This window comes from Urocitellus parryii, chromosome 8 (genome assembly GCF_045843805.1).
Source record: "Urocitellus parryii isolate mUroPar1 chromosome 8, mUroPar1.hap1, whole genome shotgun sequence".
NCBI classification, from domain to species: Eukaryota; Metazoa; Chordata; class Mammalia; order Rodentia; family Sciuridae; genus Urocitellus; species Urocitellus parryii.
This window is the reverse complement of record NC_135538.1, coordinates 127,798,886-127,818,509: the sequence shown is the minus strand read 5'-3', so window position 1 is coordinate 127,818,509 and position 19,624 is coordinate 127,798,886. Positions and strand designations below refer to the sequence as shown.

At 39.4% G+C, this 19,624-nt stretch overlaps 1 protein-coding gene and 1 pseudogene across 2 annotated transcripts; one reads left to right on the top strand and one right to left on the bottom strand.

Annotated features, from left to right (window-relative positions):
• The first annotated feature begins 1,496 nt into the window (after window positions 1-1,496).
• Window positions 1,497-14,781, top strand: Pgbd1 (piggyBac transposable element derived 1). 2 transcript variants are annotated; one of them, XM_077801652.1, is made up of 7 exons: window positions 1,497-1,911; window positions 4,897-5,366; window positions 6,649-6,766; window positions 7,762-7,850; window positions 10,589-10,712; window positions 11,744-11,801; window positions 12,948-14,781. In XM_077801652.1, the coding sequence occupies exons 2-7, from the start codon at window positions 4,971-4,973 to the stop codon at window positions 14,500-14,502; spliced, it is 2,340 nt and encodes a 779-aa protein (XP_077657778.1). In that variant the 5' UTR covers window positions 1,497-1,911; window positions 4,897-4,970; the 3' UTR covers window positions 14,503-14,781. The 2 variants fall into 2 exon arrangements, with proteins under 2 accessions (XP_077657778.1, XP_026270333.1); XM_026414548.2 differs by having other exon boundaries at window positions 6,631-6,766.
• Window positions 14,782-16,449: 1,668 nt separating this feature from the next.
• LOC113200947 (heterogeneous nuclear ribonucleoprotein K pseudogene) lies at window positions 16,450-17,783 on the bottom strand (annotated as a pseudogene).
• Between the last annotated feature and the right edge of the window lie 1,841 nt (window positions 17,784-19,624).

Sequence of the window (19,624 nt, the reverse complement as noted above, 5' to 3'; positions counted from 1 at the left end):
ATCATTAACCCTGAATATTGAAACACTTCATTTTGTAGTCTTCATGAACTTGAGTTTTCAGTGTACACATGTAATCTGTATACTTAAATTTTTTTTAGTTTCTTCCATTTATCAAATTATAATTGTTTATTGATGAGCGTGGTGGTGCATATGTATAATTCCAGAGACTTTGGAGGCTATGGCAGGAGGAATCACAAATTTGAGACCAGTCTGGGAAATTTAGGGAGACCCAATAAATAAATAAATAGCTGTGGGAGACCAACCTTACACATGACTGAGTCATACTCCCTGGCTGGGTGCTAAGAGGCTCAGCTGCAGAAATGTGGCAGAGCTTTCCCCACCCTTCTTGGGTCCAAGGGTCAGTGTCTCCTGCATGGGTGTGTCTTGCTAAAGCCCCCTGGGTGAAACTATGCTCACCTGTTCCTTTGTAATATAACCCCTTGCCCTGTTTAGGATAGAATCTTCCATGGAAGTGCCTTGTGTGAGTCCCCTTCTCTTACTATGCCCTTGGGTGTGGCCTACCCAGGTGTCAATCAACCTGCTGACAGTGGACATCATGAAGATAAACTCGGCCCCCTGACACTTGACCCCTTGCCTCATTTGAATAGCTTCTCCTCAATAAAAGGGGTCAGCCCAGGCTCTCCTGCTCTCTCTCTTCCTGCAGACCCTTAAGGTCAGAGGAGCTGTCACAGCGACCCCAAAGAAAAAGGTATTTGTGTCTCTTGTGTGGTTATTTTTGCGGAGCCCAGTTAGCCCAGTTTAACTAGAGTGACCCCTGAGCCTTTTAGTCTGGAGAACAGAACCCGGCAAATAGCTACCGACATAACTCAGTGGTAGAGTGCCCCTGAGTTTAATCCCCAGTACTGGAGTGGGGAAAAAAGAAATATAAAAATTTATTGATCACCTCCTCCCCCGCCTGTGCCTGTGAGGAAGCCAAGGACAGATATGGCTTTGCCTTTACCATGCTGTTGGGGTTTTGTACTGGGGATTGAACAGAAGGGGGCTCTATGGCTGAAGAACATCCCCATTCTTTAAAAATTATTTTGGAACTTGAGACCCAATTGCTTCAATTAGTAGTTGGGATTTCAGGTGAGGGCTACCCCTTCCCCTTATTTGGGGGAGTTTGTGTTGTCCCCCCCCCCCCTTGGTACCTGGGATAGAACATAGGGGCGCTTTACCACTAGGTTACAACCCCAGTCCTTTTTGCCAGTGGTCTCGAATTGCTGAGGCTGGCCTTGAAGTTGCGATCCTACAGTCTCAGCCTCCAGAGTTGCAGGGATTTCAGGCCTGTCCCACAGCGCCCCGCTACCGTTGGTTTTTAATTTAGAAGGTTTGTGTAAATGTGGGGCACACTAGGGCCAATGGGAAGAGCCCCCAGCCCGGGATGGAAAAAAGAATCGGCCTGTGTGGGGCAGCAATTGGAAGCCAGGCGCATCAGAGAGATGAGGGGAAGGCTCCTAGAGAGGCATGGAGCTCCACCGGAAGTCGCCGGAGGCCGCCCAAAGCGGCGAGAGGAAATAACCCCGGCTGGCATCTGTGTCTGCAGGAAGTGTCTCTCAGCCTCCAGCACGGATAAAGGAAGGACCCCAGAGATTTGCCCGCCTAGCTTGACTCCCCGGCAGGGGCCTGGGAAGACCAACCAGCGCTTCCCTACCGTGGAGCCCCAGGCCTCCTTATTCCCGCTGGAGTTCTTCCTGAGGTTCGCCACGTCTTTGTTGTGCTCCTTACCTGAACTTTTAGTCTGTTAATCAGCAGACACTTATTGAGTGCCTGCTTGTGCCAGGTACTGTGCTGGTTGCTGGCGTGTACTGTTAATAAACTAATTTTGGGTCCACCGGAGAGATCTGGCTACTGGCATCAGGACATCGCATACGTTCATCAAGAAGTCCACCAATATTTGTCAAATATCAGGTACTTACCGGGCACCTAGAGTTTATGCAAAGATAAACCCCTACCCGCAAGGTGCAAGGTGGGGCGATCTCTAATACAAGTTGGAGAAAGAGGGTGGTGGGTGTAGTTTTCCATGGTTCCACCGCCACCTGTGTGGCTTAGTGGACAGTTTTCCCCTTTCAATGTGAGGTTTGAGGATGGTCACAGAAAATTTTATTCCTGTACATAAGAGATGGCATTTGCACGGGACCTTAGGAATTTACCTTAGAAGAATGATAGTACTTGCTATAAAATACAAAACAGGTGAAAAATTTTGGAGTAAATATCATTGCAGTGACATGAAGAATTTGGGAAGACCATAGTTTTCTTGAAGATAGGGATTGTCTTTTATTCCATTATAGCATTATGTGTGGGAAACAATGAGGTTCTCAGGAACTTGAGTGACAAGCAAATGAGTAAACCCTAATAAAGATCAGATCCCTGGGAGTTCAAATTTAATTCTAGGAGGAGTATTTTAAACTTTTGGAAATGTATAAGGACAACAAACTTTTTTCTGCTCTCACACCCAATAATCAATACAAAAGACATATGTGAACTCAAAAGATGTTGGAATTTCTCCCTACCAGCAAGCAAGCAATTCTTGTGGTGTCCTATAATTTTGTATAGGACACCAATTAGGTTCCCCTCTAGTTCAGTTCAATTCTGACACTGTTAGATCTCACCTGTTGAGAGCTCAGTCTCAATACTGCCTCCTACTTCCAATGTGAATGTGGTTCCCAGTTATTTTACCTGGACTTCTGACAAACTAGCTAGAAATCAGGATTCATAAGTCTCTACTCTTGAGTTCATAGAGCTCAGGAAAATACATGCTTACTGGTATATTAAAAAGAATTTTACAAAGGATACAGATGAAGAGTTGCATGCGGGGAAGTGTGGGATAAGGAGCATTAAGCTTCCATACCCTTCAGAAACTTCCACAGGTCCAGTTATCTGGAAGCTCTAAGAACACTGCTCTTTTGGAGTTTTATAGAGGCTTTATTGCATGGGCACAATTGATTAAATCATTATTCATTGGTTATCACCTTCGCTTTCAGCTCCTTTCCCCTCCCTTGAGGTTGGAAAAAGAACTGAAAGGCTCAGCCTTTTTAATTCTGCCTTGGACTTTTGGGTGGCCAACTTCCTTCTGAAGCCACCTAGGGGCTGCCAGCCTTCAGTCAGTCATTAATGTACAAAAAGAAACATTGCTTTGAATATTCTAAGGATAATTAGAAGTTGTATGCCAGGAAACAGGAACAAATACCAAAGGAGGTGGGTTGAATGTTGTCAGAATTGTGTTTTAGGAAATATTAATCCAGAGATGGGAGGTTTAGCAGGAATACCACACAGAAAATGACAGTAATAGTGATTGAAAATAATAATAAAGTAATAAAGGACAGAGGCATTTTGTATAGAGGATTAACTGGAAGCCTGGGGCGCATGCCTGTAATCCCAGCACTCAGGAAGCTGAGGCAGGAGAATCACAAATTCAAAGCCAGCCTCAGCAAAAGCAAGGCACTAAGTAACTCAGTGAGACCCTGTCTCTAGATAAAAATACAAAATAGGGCTGGGAATGTGGCTCAGTGGTTGAGTGCCCTGAATTCAATCCCCAGTACCTGATAACAAACAAACAACAACAAAAAAAAGCCTAAAGGATTAACTGGACTCAGAGGGATTATTTATAAGGTATTGTTTATTTGTACATGGAAGTTGGTGACACCAATAGAAAGGAGAAATACAGAGTGCAGCTTTGAAGGGCTCTCTGGTTTGGAGTATATTTAAATTATGGGGCAAGTGAATGAAGCCTATAGCTGGAGGTATCCAGCTGACATTTTAAGTGTGAATCTACAGTGTGAAAGGCATCTTGGAGCCAGACAAAGATTTGAGTGTTCTTGGAACAGAGATATACTGAAATCGAGATTGTAAATGGAGAAAGTGAGGAGACAAGAGAAAAGAACTTGATGCATGTCTACTATTTCAGTTATCTATTGTTGTATAAAAAATAAACTAAAATCCTAACCTTCATGGTTAAAAACAATTTCTCAGGATTCTGTTGGTTGACTGCCACTTCTGCTGGTTTCACTTGGAATTACTCATGTAGCTGCATTCAGCTGGTGAACTATGTGGAAGTAGACCTAACTGAGCTAATGGGGCTTTAGCTTTGGAGCCTTGGTTCTCATTTACCTTGACCTCTGCATGGCTAGCTTGAGCTTCCTATAGCATGGCAGTATCATGATAGCATGCCAAGAGCTATAGAGGCACTCTTTTACAGTGTCATATCTGCCATATTTCAGTAGTCAGAATAAGTCATAGATCAACAAACATTCAATTCAAGGAAAAAAAATCCACTTAATTTATGAGAATAGTGGAAAAATCTTATTACAGAAGATATTTGGGAATAGGAAAGTTTGGAAACATTCTGTGACACCTACAAGGTAGCATACCCTTGTAATCCTAGCTGCCTCAGGAGGATCACAAGTTCAAGGTTAGCATTGGCAACTTAGACCTCATCTTATAATAAAAAAATAATAGAGCTGGTGATGTAGCTCAGTATTTGAGGGCTCATGGGTTCAACCCCCAATACCTCAAAAGGAAGAAAATAAGAGAAAAAAGTGGAGTTGTCAGTACATAGAGAAAAATGACCTTTGAGATTGCATTGTATGCCCACAAAGCTAGCCATCTTGATCCTCCCTGGGCAAAATTATCCCTTTTCCCCAGTTGAAGTATAAGCTGTTCCAGCACTGATAACCCTTCTTCCTCATATTCTACATCCCTTACTTCTGGGCTGAACCCCTTTATGTTTGAACCCCTTTATATTCAAGATATACTTTTTATTGATTTCATTTGTAATAGAGGCAAGCAGGCTCAGCTTTTGAGAATGACTTACAATGGGTACAAAGATTTAAGTACATTGCATAAGGTTTTGAATCTCTTGTAATTCGTATGTTTCTGATCAATTCTTATATTTAGATGTACATTTGGGAAACAATATTTGAAACATAGTCCTCAGCCAAAAAGACCTTTCTCCAGCTACAAAGCTCAACATGTATGAAGCTTTACTGGGTTCTGCTCCTGAAAATGAAGACAGCCTTGTGAAGGTAAAAGTGGAAGATCCCACTTGGGAGCAGGTGTACAACACACAGGAGGGCAGCTCCCACACTCAGGAATTTTGCCGCCTGAGATTCCGGCAGTTCTGTTACCAAGAGGCTCCTGGGCCCCGGGAGGCTCTGACCCAACTTCGAGAACTTTGCCAACAGTGGTTGAAGCCAGAGATGCACACCAAAGAGCAAATACTGGAGTTGCTGGTGCTGGAGCAATTCTTAACCATCCTGCCCAAGGAGCTGCAGGCCTGGATGCAGATGTATTCTCTGCAGAGTGGGGAGGAGGCAGTGACAATGCTAGAGAATCTAACCTCTGGACATGGAGACACAGGACAGCAGGTGAGAAGATAATGTGTATGGTGGTGTGGGAAAAGAAATGATACATATGAATTTGTTAGTTTTTAATTTTATTTTGAAATAATTTAAGACTTACAGAAAGATTGGGAGAATAGTATAGAGAACTCCTGTATGCTCCTCACCCACGTTCACCAGTTGTTAATACTTATTTCATGATGTACCCATCCCACTTCCCTACTTGTGCAAGTGAGCCCTCTTTGTATGAATATGCACATTCAAACAAAGACACACATACACTTTTTTTTTCCTGAATCATTTGAGAATTAATTGCAGACATTATGCCCCTTAACCTCTAAACACATCAGTGTATATTTCATTCTCTTGTACAACCAGAATACAATACCAAGGTTAGGAAAATTACATAAAATTGTTATGGTACTATCATATAACACTAGTATTTCACATTTTGCCACAATATCCCCTCAGTGCACTTTTTTAAAAAATATTTTTTATAGTAGATGGACATAATACCTTTATTTTTTTTTTTATTTTTATGTGGTGCTAAGGATTGAACCCAGTGCCTCACATATGCTAGACAAGCAGTCTACCAACTGAGCTACAACCCTATCCCTAATAGTGCGCTTTATGGCAAACTTCCCCTTGATCCAGGGCATAAGCTAGAAAGTGTCACATATTATATTTAGATGTTGTGTCTCTCTAGTCTCCATGAATCTGCTCAGTCTTTGTCATGACATCGATATTCTTGAAAAATACAGGCAGTTTTTTTGGAGAATTTTCCTGTTTCAGTTTGTCTTGCATTTTCTCCAGAAAACTTTGGCTAGAGTATCTACCCTAGGGGTAATACTTTGTTCTCAGTCTGCCATTTCAGGAGGCTTTGATGGTTTATCTCAATACTGATGAGATTATGGTGGAACCTAACAAGTTTCTTCAATACAAAAGATAGTAACTTATCTTCCCCTTCATAATTACTGCATAGTGTGTAGAAGACATTTTGAGACAATGTATATCCGAGTCCTTATTAAACATTCATCTAAGGAGTCTTTTTTTGTGTTGTTTTTCTGGGCAGGAATCCTTTGCTTGTCTTACCTGCCTTGCTTCTATTCTGCACCCTAGATACTGAATGGGACCTGACTGCATGCAGTCCTTATTTGACAGATGAGTGTCTGTTTCGATTTCTGCTTTTTTAAGGGATTAATGGGGCTTGTTCTCTGTTCTCTTGGAGAAGTCTCTAACGGCTGTTCAGTTCCACCAAGATATGTTTTCAAGGTGAATCTTTTGTCTACAGGCCTCTTTCTATATTCAGGGACAAGACATGCACCTAGTGATGACACAATATCAGGAAGCTTCTTTGGAGTGTCAGCTCCTGCCTGGGGTAACCACCCTGACATGTGAACCTCCTCAGCCTCCCCAGGAAGTGAGTGGTGAGTGCCAGAGGGTGAGTGGTGAGTTTAGTAAAGACACAGGAAGCAGGCCACTGACAGGAGCATGGTCTCCTTAATAGGAATGTGATTATCTGTGTCCTCAAGGTTTTGTATTTTGTTTTTATATATATTATGAAATGATTACCACAAACTTCTTAATGTTCCTATTATCTCAGTTATCTTTGGTGAGTGTGGTGAGAATATTTAAGATCTATCTCAGCAAATGTCCAGCAATATTTATTGTTAACTGTAATCGCTGTGCTATACATTAGGTCTTCAGAATTTGCTCATTTAGCTAGGCACAGTGGTACTTGTCTGTAATTCCAGTAACTCAGGAGGCTGAGACAGGAGGATCTCAAGTTTGAGGCCAGCCTGGGAAGTAAGAAAGGCTCTAAGCAATTTGGTAAGACTCTGTCTCAAAATATTTAAAATAAAAAAGAATTGGGTATGTAATTCATTGATATAATATTCTTGGGTTCAATTCCCAGTAATATATGTATATGTGTATATATATATATATATATATATAAAATTTGCCCAGGGTCAACAGAGGAAGAACCTCTTCTAAAATTTAAGGCTTCTTACTTTTGACCAAAATACCTTCTTTATGACATCTCTATATTCTACATTCCTAAATTTATACCCCTCCTCTCCCGAAAAAAGATAAGAATTTTTCAAGAATATGCTGAAGTGGATATTGTCCCTCCTACCCGAACACTCATCACCAGCTTCTTCCCTTCTCTTTATTTTCATATCTGATTTTAACTTTCTTTTTGTGAAAATGCATCACTGTAAAGCATTCATAAATGTCACTGACTTTGGGGGTGGGAGACCCTGAAGTTTTAGAATTTCTAACAGAATAGAAATAGTTATAGTGCCCTATCCTAGACAGTAAGGTGTACATCTTCATTTGGATGTTTAATAAATCAAAGTCCTAAACAGAGGACACTCTTAAAGACCATTGCATTCAGGACTCTTGTTTCCTTTCTTTACAGAGTTTACTCCCCAGGAACCAGCCCTTCTCCGAGAGGAAAATTCCAGAAATTCGGCAGCAGTGCTTGAGTTTAACTCACCCAGGTTCCAGGTAAGCAAGGGTGCCTGGGCTTTGGAAACCTCAGTAGTTACCCTTCTTTTCTCCTTGACCTGTTCTTTGCCTTTCTCTTGGCCCACACTCCTCACTCATGGTATCTTTTCTTGTGTTCATTCCATCACAGAATGTCACAGGCCATGTGCTCAGTAATCCAAGGAGTTCATGTCGATTACATTCTACTACCTCATATTATACTGTGTTGAGGAAGTACATCCAGATCTCAAGATATGAGAGTGAGGGGTTTCAGAACGTGCCCCACTGTCAACTAGTCACTTGTGTTTGGAATCTCTGGTTTTTCTCCTCAGCCTGAGAACTAGGACCCTTTTTCACATTCCAATTAATTTGGTGACGATAACAGAAATTCTGTATATGCAAAATAAAACTTCACATCATCTTCACAAAATGAACTGCTTTTTTCCTTTTTAGTGTCTCAGTGGTTCATTTGTTTTCCTAGAAATTTGGTTTTTAAAAAACTATACGTTTCCCATTTTAAGTCCTCTTACGTACTGCTGGCACATCAGTTTTCTCAAGACACCATCTTCATGGAATCCTTTCCTCACTTAGTCCTTTTCTTTGACTTCTATTGTTCTCAATCCCATTAGACCCAATGTTTGCTGCTCTTAATAAGTACTTTGTCTTCTTGAAAATAAATGTATGGATAATAAAATAAATATATGAAATAATGATTTAAGAAAGTGTATATACATTTTAAATATCAACCCAGTTGTGGCTGGGCATTGTGACACATGCCTATAATCACACCAACTCGGGATGGTGGTGTGGGTACAAGTTCAAGGTTAGCCTTGACAATTTATTGAGACCCTGTCTTAGAAAATGAAACTCAGTAGTACACTGACCCTGGGTTCAATCTCCAGTACTGCAAAAAAAAAACCAAACAAAAAAAAAAAACCTACTGCCTTAAAAATATATATATAATATAAAAAAGTGATGTATGTATGTACGTATGTATGTGTGTGTGGTACTAGGGATTGAACCCAGATTCACCCTACCACTGAGTTATATCCCAGCCCCTTCTATTTTTAGTGACAAGGTCTCACTAAGCTGCCCAGGTTTGCCATGAACTTAAAATCCCCCTGCCTCAGCCTCCCAAATCACTGGGATTACAGGCAAGTGCCATCACACCCAGGTTCTAACAGATTAATTTTGGATTTCTAGTTTCTAGAACTGTGAGAGAATTAATTTCTGTTGTTGTAAGCTATCAAGTTTGTTACAAAAGCCCAAGAAATCATATAGGTTTCAAGGCAAAGTAGACTGATAAATAGATCATAGAAGGGGTGTGCTATTTAAATAAGGTAGATTTTATATTTTTTAATTAATAATTTTTTTTTTTTTGTACTAGAGATTGAACCCAGGGCACTCTACCACTGAGCTATATCCCTAGTCCTTTTTACTTTTTATTTTGAGATAGGGTCTCACTAAATTAGCTGAGGCTGGTGTCAAATTTGTAATCCTCCCACCTCAGCCTCCCAAGTAGCTGGGATTACAGGTATGTACCACTACTCGGCCATAAGGTAAGTGGATGTTTTTTTGCGGGGGGGGGGGGGGGGTCGTGCGGGGAATGAGGTAGGTTTTTAAGTATCAAAATAATTGTTTGCAGTTTGGGATGGTATAGTGATGAAGTAAATATATCTTCTGTCTCGAAACTCACCTGTTTGTCAAAAAGTCTGTGAAAAACTAGACACAATATCAGTTTCCAGGCAAAAGGAAAGAAAGGGTAATTTGGAAAATGAAAAAAAAAAAAAAATCAAAAAGTTAATAAAAAGCCATATGGTAGACCTTTGGAAACAGTGTCAGATAAAGAGAGAAAACCATAGACAACCCCCCAAAAAATTAATTACAGTGTATAATATTTCTGACTTAGCTGTCTTATATTTCTGGCTTTGAAGTATTTTAAAGCAATCTTCATTAATGAAATTCAATGAGATCTCTACATTTATATTGTTTTACATCTGTTAAAAGTCTCAGAACTCTTCCATTATATATTTGTAATCAGTTTAATTGCATTTTCCATAAGTGCCATTTTGTATTGAAATGCCTATTAGCCATAATAGAAAATGCTGTTAAAACAGTTGGTAGAACCAATTTGAGTCAACTTTTTTTTTCTTTTTTTTTGACAATACTGGAGGTTATTGAACCCAGAAGTACTCAACCACTGAGCAGCATCCTCATCCCTTTTTGTTTTTTGAGACAGGGTCTTGTTAAGTTGTACAGGTTGGCCTTGAACTTGTGATCCTTCTGCCTTAGCTTCCCCAGTTGCTGTGATTACAGCTGTGTGCCACCATGACCAGCTTAAGTCAACTTATGTAAAAATATCTTTATTCCATGTAAGCTTCCTTCTCTGAAACATTCTTATATTACTGTTGGTTAAATCATCTCATAAAAACTTTTCAGAATTCTTATTCTTAGAGGTAGCCAATTTATATCAATTTTAGATTTGGTTCAGCAGGACACTGAAAAGTTCTACAGGATATGTGACGTTTTGTTATAGTGTGGGACTGTTCCATGCATTTCAGGATGGCCATATCCTGTGAATAACATTGGCATGAGCTGGTGGTCATCATCACTGGTAAAACCAAAAAGTTCTCACAAATTTACAGAATACCCTGAGTGGCTGGTACCACTGTTCTGTAGTGTGATATTCAACACCTTTCACAACTGGACCCCTTCTCCTTACCACAGTGAAAACTGAAAGGCCACTTTTTGCCTTTTAGATGTCAGCGAAGACTGGGGAAGGAGAAGCCCAGGCCTTTGCCCTAGCAGAGTGGCCACATCTGAGTCTGGCTCAGAGGAACCTCTGTGAGAATTCAGCTCAAGAAAAGGTTACAAGCCTAATGAGTAAGGACAGGCCTCTAACTGGTCCCCTGTCTGTGCTATCCTTGTCCTGTCCTTTCCCTGACTTGGCCCATGGGAGCCCATACTTCTACAAACCCTTACCCTCCCTTCCTCTTCTTCTGGCCTCTGCCTCCAAACTTTTCTCAGTCCTTATAATTTTGCATTTTTCCCAATCACATTATATTCTGCTGCTGCTACTTTTCCAGGTTGTTAATTCTTCTTGTGATCTTCTCTGATTTTCTCTCCGTATTCTTTTATTCCCTTCTCTGATTTTCTCTCCCTATTCCTTTATTCTCTTTGCATCTCTTCTTCTTCCCCATCAAGGATTCCATATAACTTATATCCTTTCACATTTAGAAGACCCACAAATACTTCTGCCTGATCCCTCTTTACCTTAGAGGAAATTCTCTTCATTCTCTCAGAACATTACTATTCATGTTTTCTTTCTTTTTATTCTTTAGCTGATAGATGAATCATTTTAACATTTTTATTTTGAAATGATATTTAGGCTACCAACAAGTTTTAAAGATAGTACTATCCATGTTTTCTTTAAATGTGCTCTGCCCTATTGTGCCTTCTCCCTAGCTGGTGTTTGGTGCCAAGGTTAACCTTTCTTATCATCTTCCCATAGCATACCACATTTTGTAGTATTGCTGAAACTGGATGCCCTGAAACACCTGTTGATTTCTTTGTTTTTTGAGGCATAGTACTGGAGATCAAACCCAGAGGTACTTTACCACTGAGTTACCTCCCCAGCCCTTTTTATTTTCCTTTTTGAGATAGGGTCTCACTAAGTTACTAAGGCTGGCCTCGAACTTATGATCCTCCTTCCTCAGCCTCTCAAATAGCTGGGATTAATTAAGTATATGCCACAACACCAAACCCTATTGATTTTTTGTTTCTTTTATTTTGAAACATCTATTCCCAACCACAGAGATTGTTTTTTTCTAAATTCATAGAATATATGACATTAAATAATTAATGTATTATTTTAGCAAAAGTAATTGTAACTAAAAATGTTTTGTTTAATATAGGGCAAGACATTTCTGAAGCAATGGATCAAGGTAGGAAGACTTCAGGAATACCCAACAGGTGAGTATCTGTGGTCCTGAGTGGATCCATATTCTGCAGATCTAAGAAGAAATTAGAACCATTGGGTTCAACCCCTAGTACCACACACAAAAAAGAATATCTTGTTTTATGTAACAAAAAGTTCAAACTGTAGATTTGGTGCAGCAACTTACCATGATATCAAAGATTCATCTCTCTGTGGTCCTATACCCTTTTCTAGTTCCCCATTCATACCCAGCTTCCTTACCTCACTCTTTTTCCCATTTCCCACTCCAAGATCCTTCTCTCACCACATTGAACTTAAAGTTTAAAATTTCATCAGTGAAAAGGTTCAGTGACATGATAGGATTCAAGAAGTATTCCCAAAGTTAAGAATGTCAAGGAATTCTTAAGATGGATATGTTAAAGAGGTCATGCATATAGATACTGAAGACACCCGGATTCCCCCTTGTGTCTTCTAAAAATAGACTGGTTTACTAATAGGACACAAATACATAATATCCAAAATTTTAAAAGTAGTAGTATAAAATAATACTTTCATCTTAAAAACGTTGGCTTTCTTCCTTGTAAATCACATAAAAATCCATTCAAGTGCAATGAGTTTTGAGTTTCTTTTTTATTTTCACTCAAAGAAATACATCTACCAGATCAAAGAGGGTCTCACACCTTCCATGTGTAGAAATTATGTGTGAGGAGGCCTGGTAAATAGCAATTGCCGTCCTTTTCCAAGTTAAAAACCAGTTGACATGGACATAGGAGTAAAACAGATGGATCCAGAACCTTCAACTTATTGATAGAAGCTAGACTGGATAAAGTGGCTCAGAGGTAGAGCTAAATAGGCTCAAACTGGCAGAGGAGAAGTGCAGCAGAAGTCTTCTTTTGTGGGCCTGCCTAATGCAACTGGTGACAAAAAGGAGCATGGAATGTCTGCATCCTACTCCTAAAGAGGATTGAAGGAGTTGCTATGCTACCTGAGTTTCTTCTCCTAAATTCAACAGTTATGTCCTGAGGAGTGAGTTGGGGAGAGGCCAGCAATGTTAAGTCTAGCCAGTTTTCCCCATGGAAACATGAGAATTGAGAATTAGCACCCTACTGTACTGCTTTAGATTTAACATGTATGAAAGAATGAGACTTTCTTTGTAGCATATTTTCTTTTTTATTTCCCAGAGACTGTGCACCCCACATCTCTTGTAGCTCTTCTGTCCCTACTGAAAAGACAGTCTCAAATTTGAACACTCTAAAGGATCGTCATCCACCCCGTGACTCCTGGGCCCGGATGCACATTGCATCCTTGCAGTATGCAGCAGGAGATATTACCCGAAAAGGAAGAAAAAAAGACAAAGCTCGAGTGAGTGAACTGCTCCAAGGTCTTGCATTTTCTGATGACTCAGAAGTGGAGGAAGATGAGCCTGAGGCTCAGCCTCAAAAGAAGCTAAAGGTGTCAAATGTCCCAGAAAAAAGTTGGACCAAAAGAGACATTAAGCCGAACTTTCCCAGCTGGTCAGCACTGGATTCTGGACTTTTAAATCTCAAGAGTGAAAAGTTGAACCCAGTAGAACTCTTTGAATTGTTTTTTGATGATGAAACATTCAACTTGATTGTCAATGAAACCAATAATTATGCTTCTCAGAAAAATGTTAACTTGGAAGTCACAGTTCAGGAAATGAGGTGTGTATTTGGTGTCCTGCTATGGAGTGGATTTGTAAGGCGTCCCAGAAGGGGAATGTACTGGGAAATCTCTGATGCTGATCAGAACCTGGTTCGAGATGCAATTAGAAGGGACAGATTTGAGTTGATTTTCTCGTACCTGCATTTTGCAGATAATAGCCACCTAGATCAAAAAGATAAATTTTCAAAATTGAGACCTCTCATAAAGCAAATGAATAAAAATTTCCTCTTGTATGCTCCCCTAGAAGAATACTATTGCTTTGATAAGTCAATGTGTGAATGCTTTGATAGTGACCAATTTCTGAATGGAAAGCCTCTTAGAATTGGCTATAAAATTTGGTGTGGTACAACCACACAGGGTTATTTGGTTTGGTTTGAGCCCTATCAAGAAGAATCAACTATGGAGGCAGATAAGGATCTTGACCTTGGGTTAGGTGGAAATCTAGTGATGAACTTTGCTGATGTTCTTTTAGAGAGAGGTCAATATCCCTATCACCTGTGTTTTGATAGCTTCTTTACAAGTGTCAAATTGGTGTCAGCTTTGAAGAAAAAGGGGGTGAGGGCAACAGGATCAATTCGTGAAAACAGGACTGAAAAATGTCCTCTTATGAATGTAGAACATATGAAAAAAATGAAGAGGGGGTATTTTGATTTCCGAGTGGAAGAAAATGATGAAATAATCTTATGTCGTTGGCATGGTGATGGTATTATCAGTCTGTGCTCCAATGCCATAGGCATAGAACCAGTCAGTGAGATAAGTTGTTCTGCTGATGATGAAGAGATCCCACAGGTAAATCAACCATGCATAGTGAAATTGTATGAGGAATGCAGGAAAGGTGTAGCTAAAATGGATCAAATTGTTTCCAAATATAGAGTGAGGTTAAGAAGCAAGAAATGGTATTCAATTTTGGTGAGCTACATGATTGATGTAGCTATGAACAATGCATGGCAACTGCACAGAGTCTGTAACCCAGATTCCTCTTTAGACCTCTTGGACTTTCGGAGATGTGTTGCACATTATTACTTGGGACACGATGCTAATCTTCCAGACTAAGGTAGGTAAACAAAATGCATACAGTAAAAAGATAGTAAAACCACAACTACCACATTTGGTTGTATCTTACCAAAGCAAATCTGAGGCATATAATGCAATTATTGAGTAACTACTATTTTTTTAAATGAGACATTTATATAAAAGAGTTTCAAAGACTATTATAAGAAATAATGTTCAAAGTTATCTGACAATGTTGAACTCCAGTGGTACTTTTCTATATGTCTAATTTGTATCAGATGTGAGAAATCATTTGTTGAATTTATTTTGTGCATTAAAAGAATGGAATTCTCCCTCTCTTGTTTTCTCTAGAGAATGTAATTTTTTATTAATTTTTAAAATTTTTCTTCTAGAAATAGTTTAGTAAAAATTGACCATTTCTGAGAAACCCCTATCTCATGCCCAGCAATAAAAGAGGACCATAACACAATATAAAATTTGCTAAAGGACTTATAATTTCTTTGAAAAATTGCAGACTCTGAAACACATCAGCAAAGTCCAATATTAAGTTCACATTCCTTTTTATGGGCTATGAATAAGAATCTGATTAGATACCAAAATAAAACAATGCAAATGCTGAACTATTTAGGTCAAAAGACCTGTACAGAAGCATCTGTCCCCAAAGGCATTCCAGTTTGAGACCCAATTTTAGAATAAGGCATAACAAATGTTATCAAAAATATACAAGGTGATGAAAAGGGAACTCTACAATTGCCAGCATACTCTGAATCTGATAAAACAAATGTAGATATTTTATTATTTTTTCTTTAATCAACTGCCAAGATTGAAATCAAAAATAAGTAGAAGGCACAACAAGTTTTGATCTAGTTGTTATTTGAATTTTCAGAATTTTTTTGTTGTTTTCTGTTTTGTACAAATGAAACATGAGAAAAAATGTACTTCAAAATGGTCTTATCAATTCAAGAAAAGCCTGTCAACCACAAGAGAATACCATTTTAAAAATACTGGCAATATTATAACCATAGAATGACACTGTATCTATAGTCCAAAATGGAGCTGTTGCCCATGAGCTAATAATTATCTAAATAAAACCTATATGTCAAGAAGCTTAAGACCAGAATTGATATTAAGCTGGATCAGACTGTGTAAGCAAGTTGAGCCAGACAAATGTTGGAGAGTTCAACAGAGGAATACCAGAGGTGAAGCAATGCCACTGAACATTGAAGTGAAAGATGTGTACTGTTGTATCTGTATGGATTGGCAGCAGAAGTCAAAAAAGAGTTGAAGAAAACAGGAAAATATGAAGCACATCAGGGTCAAAGAAAGGAAAAGATAACAAGTTGACATCAAACCCATTTTGAAATATCCTAAGTAGTAAATCCAGGAGTAAGCAGAAATACTTGGAAAAGTGAACTGATTCATTAGTATTGAAATGTAGTTTTGGTAGATTAACCAGTAAAGAGAAAATGGATTTCACTGCAATTGTGTTGTAGACAGAACTTTTCTTTCAGCAGGAATTTTTTTTTTAGGTTCTCTAAATTTATTTTAAAAATCATAAAACTTTTCTTACAAAAGAGCATTACATTCTGCACACTGCTCTGAACAGATGCCAGGTACATGTGGACTAATATTTTCTTCCCTGTCCCCCCCCCCAAAAAAAAAGGTTTACAGTGCCCACAAAGCAAGGTGCTCACAATAATTACATAGAGGGGTTGTTTTGTTTTGTTTTTTAAACCACCAACAATGAACAAAAAAAATAAAATTCATTCACTCTGCTTCTGTTTTACAATTTCAATGTTAGTTTTTGCACGCCCTTCCCTCCCAACCCTGTTTGTAAGGAACTAAAACTACATCTGGTAGGTGAACAGCAAAGATTCCGCTATACCTCAAGTGCAGAATACCTATGAAGCAGAGGAATGTTGGTTTTTTAAACAAACAGATTTAAAAAAAAAAAAAAACATGCAGGACTCCTTCAGTTCTTCCTTAGTCTTAGAAAAACTTTCCAGAGTACTGCTAAACACTGTTATGCAGCAAATACTGTACATTCTGTATCTGGTCCTGTGTTCCTATAAAGGTAATGATCTGATCTTCAGATCCTTCTAAAGGCTCTTCAATTCTGATTGAGGCTCTGGATTCATGACAGATTTGCTTAATCTGCTGACCATCTTTGCCAATAATAGATCCAGCCAAATCTTTGGGAATATTTACTTGTATTGCAATAATAGGTCTACCAAGATCACCATATGAGCCACGACTCCCTGCATAGGAATAATCATATCCAGAGCCACCCTGTGGTTCATAAGCCATCTGCCATTCTGATGGGCTCCATGTATCTATTGCAGATTCCCAAGTTTCATCAGCACTGAAACCAACCATGCCATAATGGTCTCTAGGTTTTTCTCTTTTGTCATAAGCCATTAGATCTAGATGGTGGCGGTAAAGGAAGAGAAAGATTTCAAGCTCTGCTCCCACCTTGGCCACCTCGACCAGAAGGAGTCGTGGTCCTTGATGAGGGCTCATATCAACATAATCTCTTCTAGAGGGAGGCATGGGATACCCACCCCTACCAGGTGGAATTCTGTTGAAACCACCTCTTCCCCACATGGGAAATCCCACTAGATGTCCACAGCGGTCATCAAACATCATAAAACTACCATAATCATATGTTTCATCATAAAAACTAGGATCATAAGGCTGTGCATGCCCTTTGATGGAAGACTCAGATATAATATCAAGGATGATCTTTATGCACTCTACTACCCTATCAGGCTTTCCCCCAATAAGAACAACTCTGTCAGTGGAATGAGGGCAGCATTCCTGGAAAAGCTTATTGTTGTCTGAGTGTTCTCTCGAAGTCTTTGATTTTAGCATCTTTGACTCCAATAATTTCTCCTGCCAATAATTTCTCCTGTTGATGAATCAACAGTCTCAACTCGAAGTCAAAATCACTTCCTTTATAGTGCTGATTATTTAAGCATTCCATATCAGATTCAAGCAGGAGCAGGCTGGTTGCAGTGATTGATGGCAACTGCAGGCCCTCTTCCAAGATACCGATGGTTTTCTTCAGAATGTCTCCAATTGTTCCAATATCAACACTGATTCTCAATATGGTCTGTCCGGAGACCCTTAGTATTCTTGTCTCCTTTTCCAATCACTGCCCCAGCATTCTTGCTCTGAAGCAGAATTTGTAATTCAACCATATCATCAGTGTTTGTAGATCTTTTAAATGCTTGCTCCTCTTCCATATTTTCTGCGGGACACTTACCAAATTCACCGTTGGTTTTAGTGTTGGGGAAGGTTTCCTCTGGCTGTTCAGTATCCATTTTCTTGTATTAAATGGACACACCAATCAGTTATTATATATCCTTGCAGAGCAAAACTGTAGTGTTCTGGGGCAGGACCAATAACTGACACACTACTGCTGCAGTAGCCACACAAATCTGCTGTCCCCTCACAGCCCTGCCACCTCAATTGACCTATTCCACACAAGCTGCTTAAAGTGTAAGTTCAGTATTTCCTGTAATTTGTTTCTTCATGATATATTCTTCAACATTTCTGGTATCTATAAGCATCTACCCACAAAAAATCACCTTGCAGAAGTTCAACACCTTTGTAATTATGAGACTGTTGCCTTAGAAAAGGACTTTCCAAAGTTTCTTGCAGAATAATGATCACTTTGTATACTCTGCCCATTAAGCTCAACACCTGTGATACTTCTCTCCATACCTCTTTTATGGTGCATATCCAATACTATCTTACATGGTTATTTTTATTCAGTACATGTCTATTACTAGAAAATAAACATCCAGAAAATCTCTCTGCAACCAAAGCAGGACCTAAAGTTATTTGCTATTACTATTCAGGATACTTGTTCACTTCAACTTCATGGGATAACTTAGAAATCCAAATAAATAGCTTTATCTTTAAAATGTACTTTAGAAAGGGACAGATTTGAGTTGAGTATGGTATTAACCTTGATGGGAAACTTGGGGTGAGAGATGGGGAAGACAAATGGTGATTTTAAACTATTAGGGGTTAGGGTATAGCTCAGTGTAATGCCAGATTTATGGGACCCCAATAGACCTCTAGGAGCCGAATCCGATGCAATCACACAAGAGTCTTTATTGCACCTCCATCCTGGGCTCACAACTGTTTCCAATGCAGGTCCCAGGGAGTGAGTCCTGGCCCTTTGTTCAGTGAGATTTTATAGGTTTTTGGGGATACTCTATGCGTCACAATATCACACAGCAAATCATTTCACATCGAGGGAAAGTCAAACAACAACTCTTATTGATTAGCACATTCACTGTAGGGAACAAGTTGGGTAGGGGGATTCCTTTGAAATGATTATTTAGGCCACGAGGGATGTATATGCTAAACTACATGGTTTCCCAACATGTTATCAACCACCATAAACCTGTGGGGGGGTCATCTGGCATCCCAGGTATTTTCCCTGTCTCATGCTGATTGGTGGCTACTAGGGGGTTGCTATGGGTCCTCACCTAGCCTAACTGAGTCAGGGATACCTGGTGCCACAGATCTCTCTTATTTGTAGACAAACAACTCAGCAGGGTGGGTATGTGCTTAGGAGTGCTCTGTGGGTTTTTCCAAGGACAAGGGTCATGCCCCTTCCTTGGACAGGCTTTGCTCTGAGATAGAGGCTGGTTTCTCAAAAATGGAGTCACAGCAGTTTCTCAATAGAATATTTACATATGTGAAGCCCTGGATCCAATCTCCAGCACCAGGGAAAAGATAAGTTACTTTAAGTAATCTGGCTAGCACCAAGGAACTATTCCAGCTGAGTCACCATAGTTACTGTAAGGCAGGACTAAGATCAGGTTTCCTGTATCTCTCACATTGAAAGATCTAATTCAGGATTCTCAGCATGGAGGGATCTGATTAGGAATTCTCTGATTATCAATAATTGGGTACAAAATTAGGATCAAACTGGTTTGCCTTTTTTGCGTATACATTCTGAAATAAGGCCCACACTCAAGAGTGAATATTTTCTTTATTATTTTAAATAAAAATTTTGTGTAAAGTTCTTTACTGTAGTTTCACTCCCCTGTCATTAAGGGGAAAATCCCATGTGAATATGTAACTTCTTCACCACAGTGGGTTTTTAAGGTTGAAAGTCAGAGTTCAGAAGAAGAAAGTGCCAAAT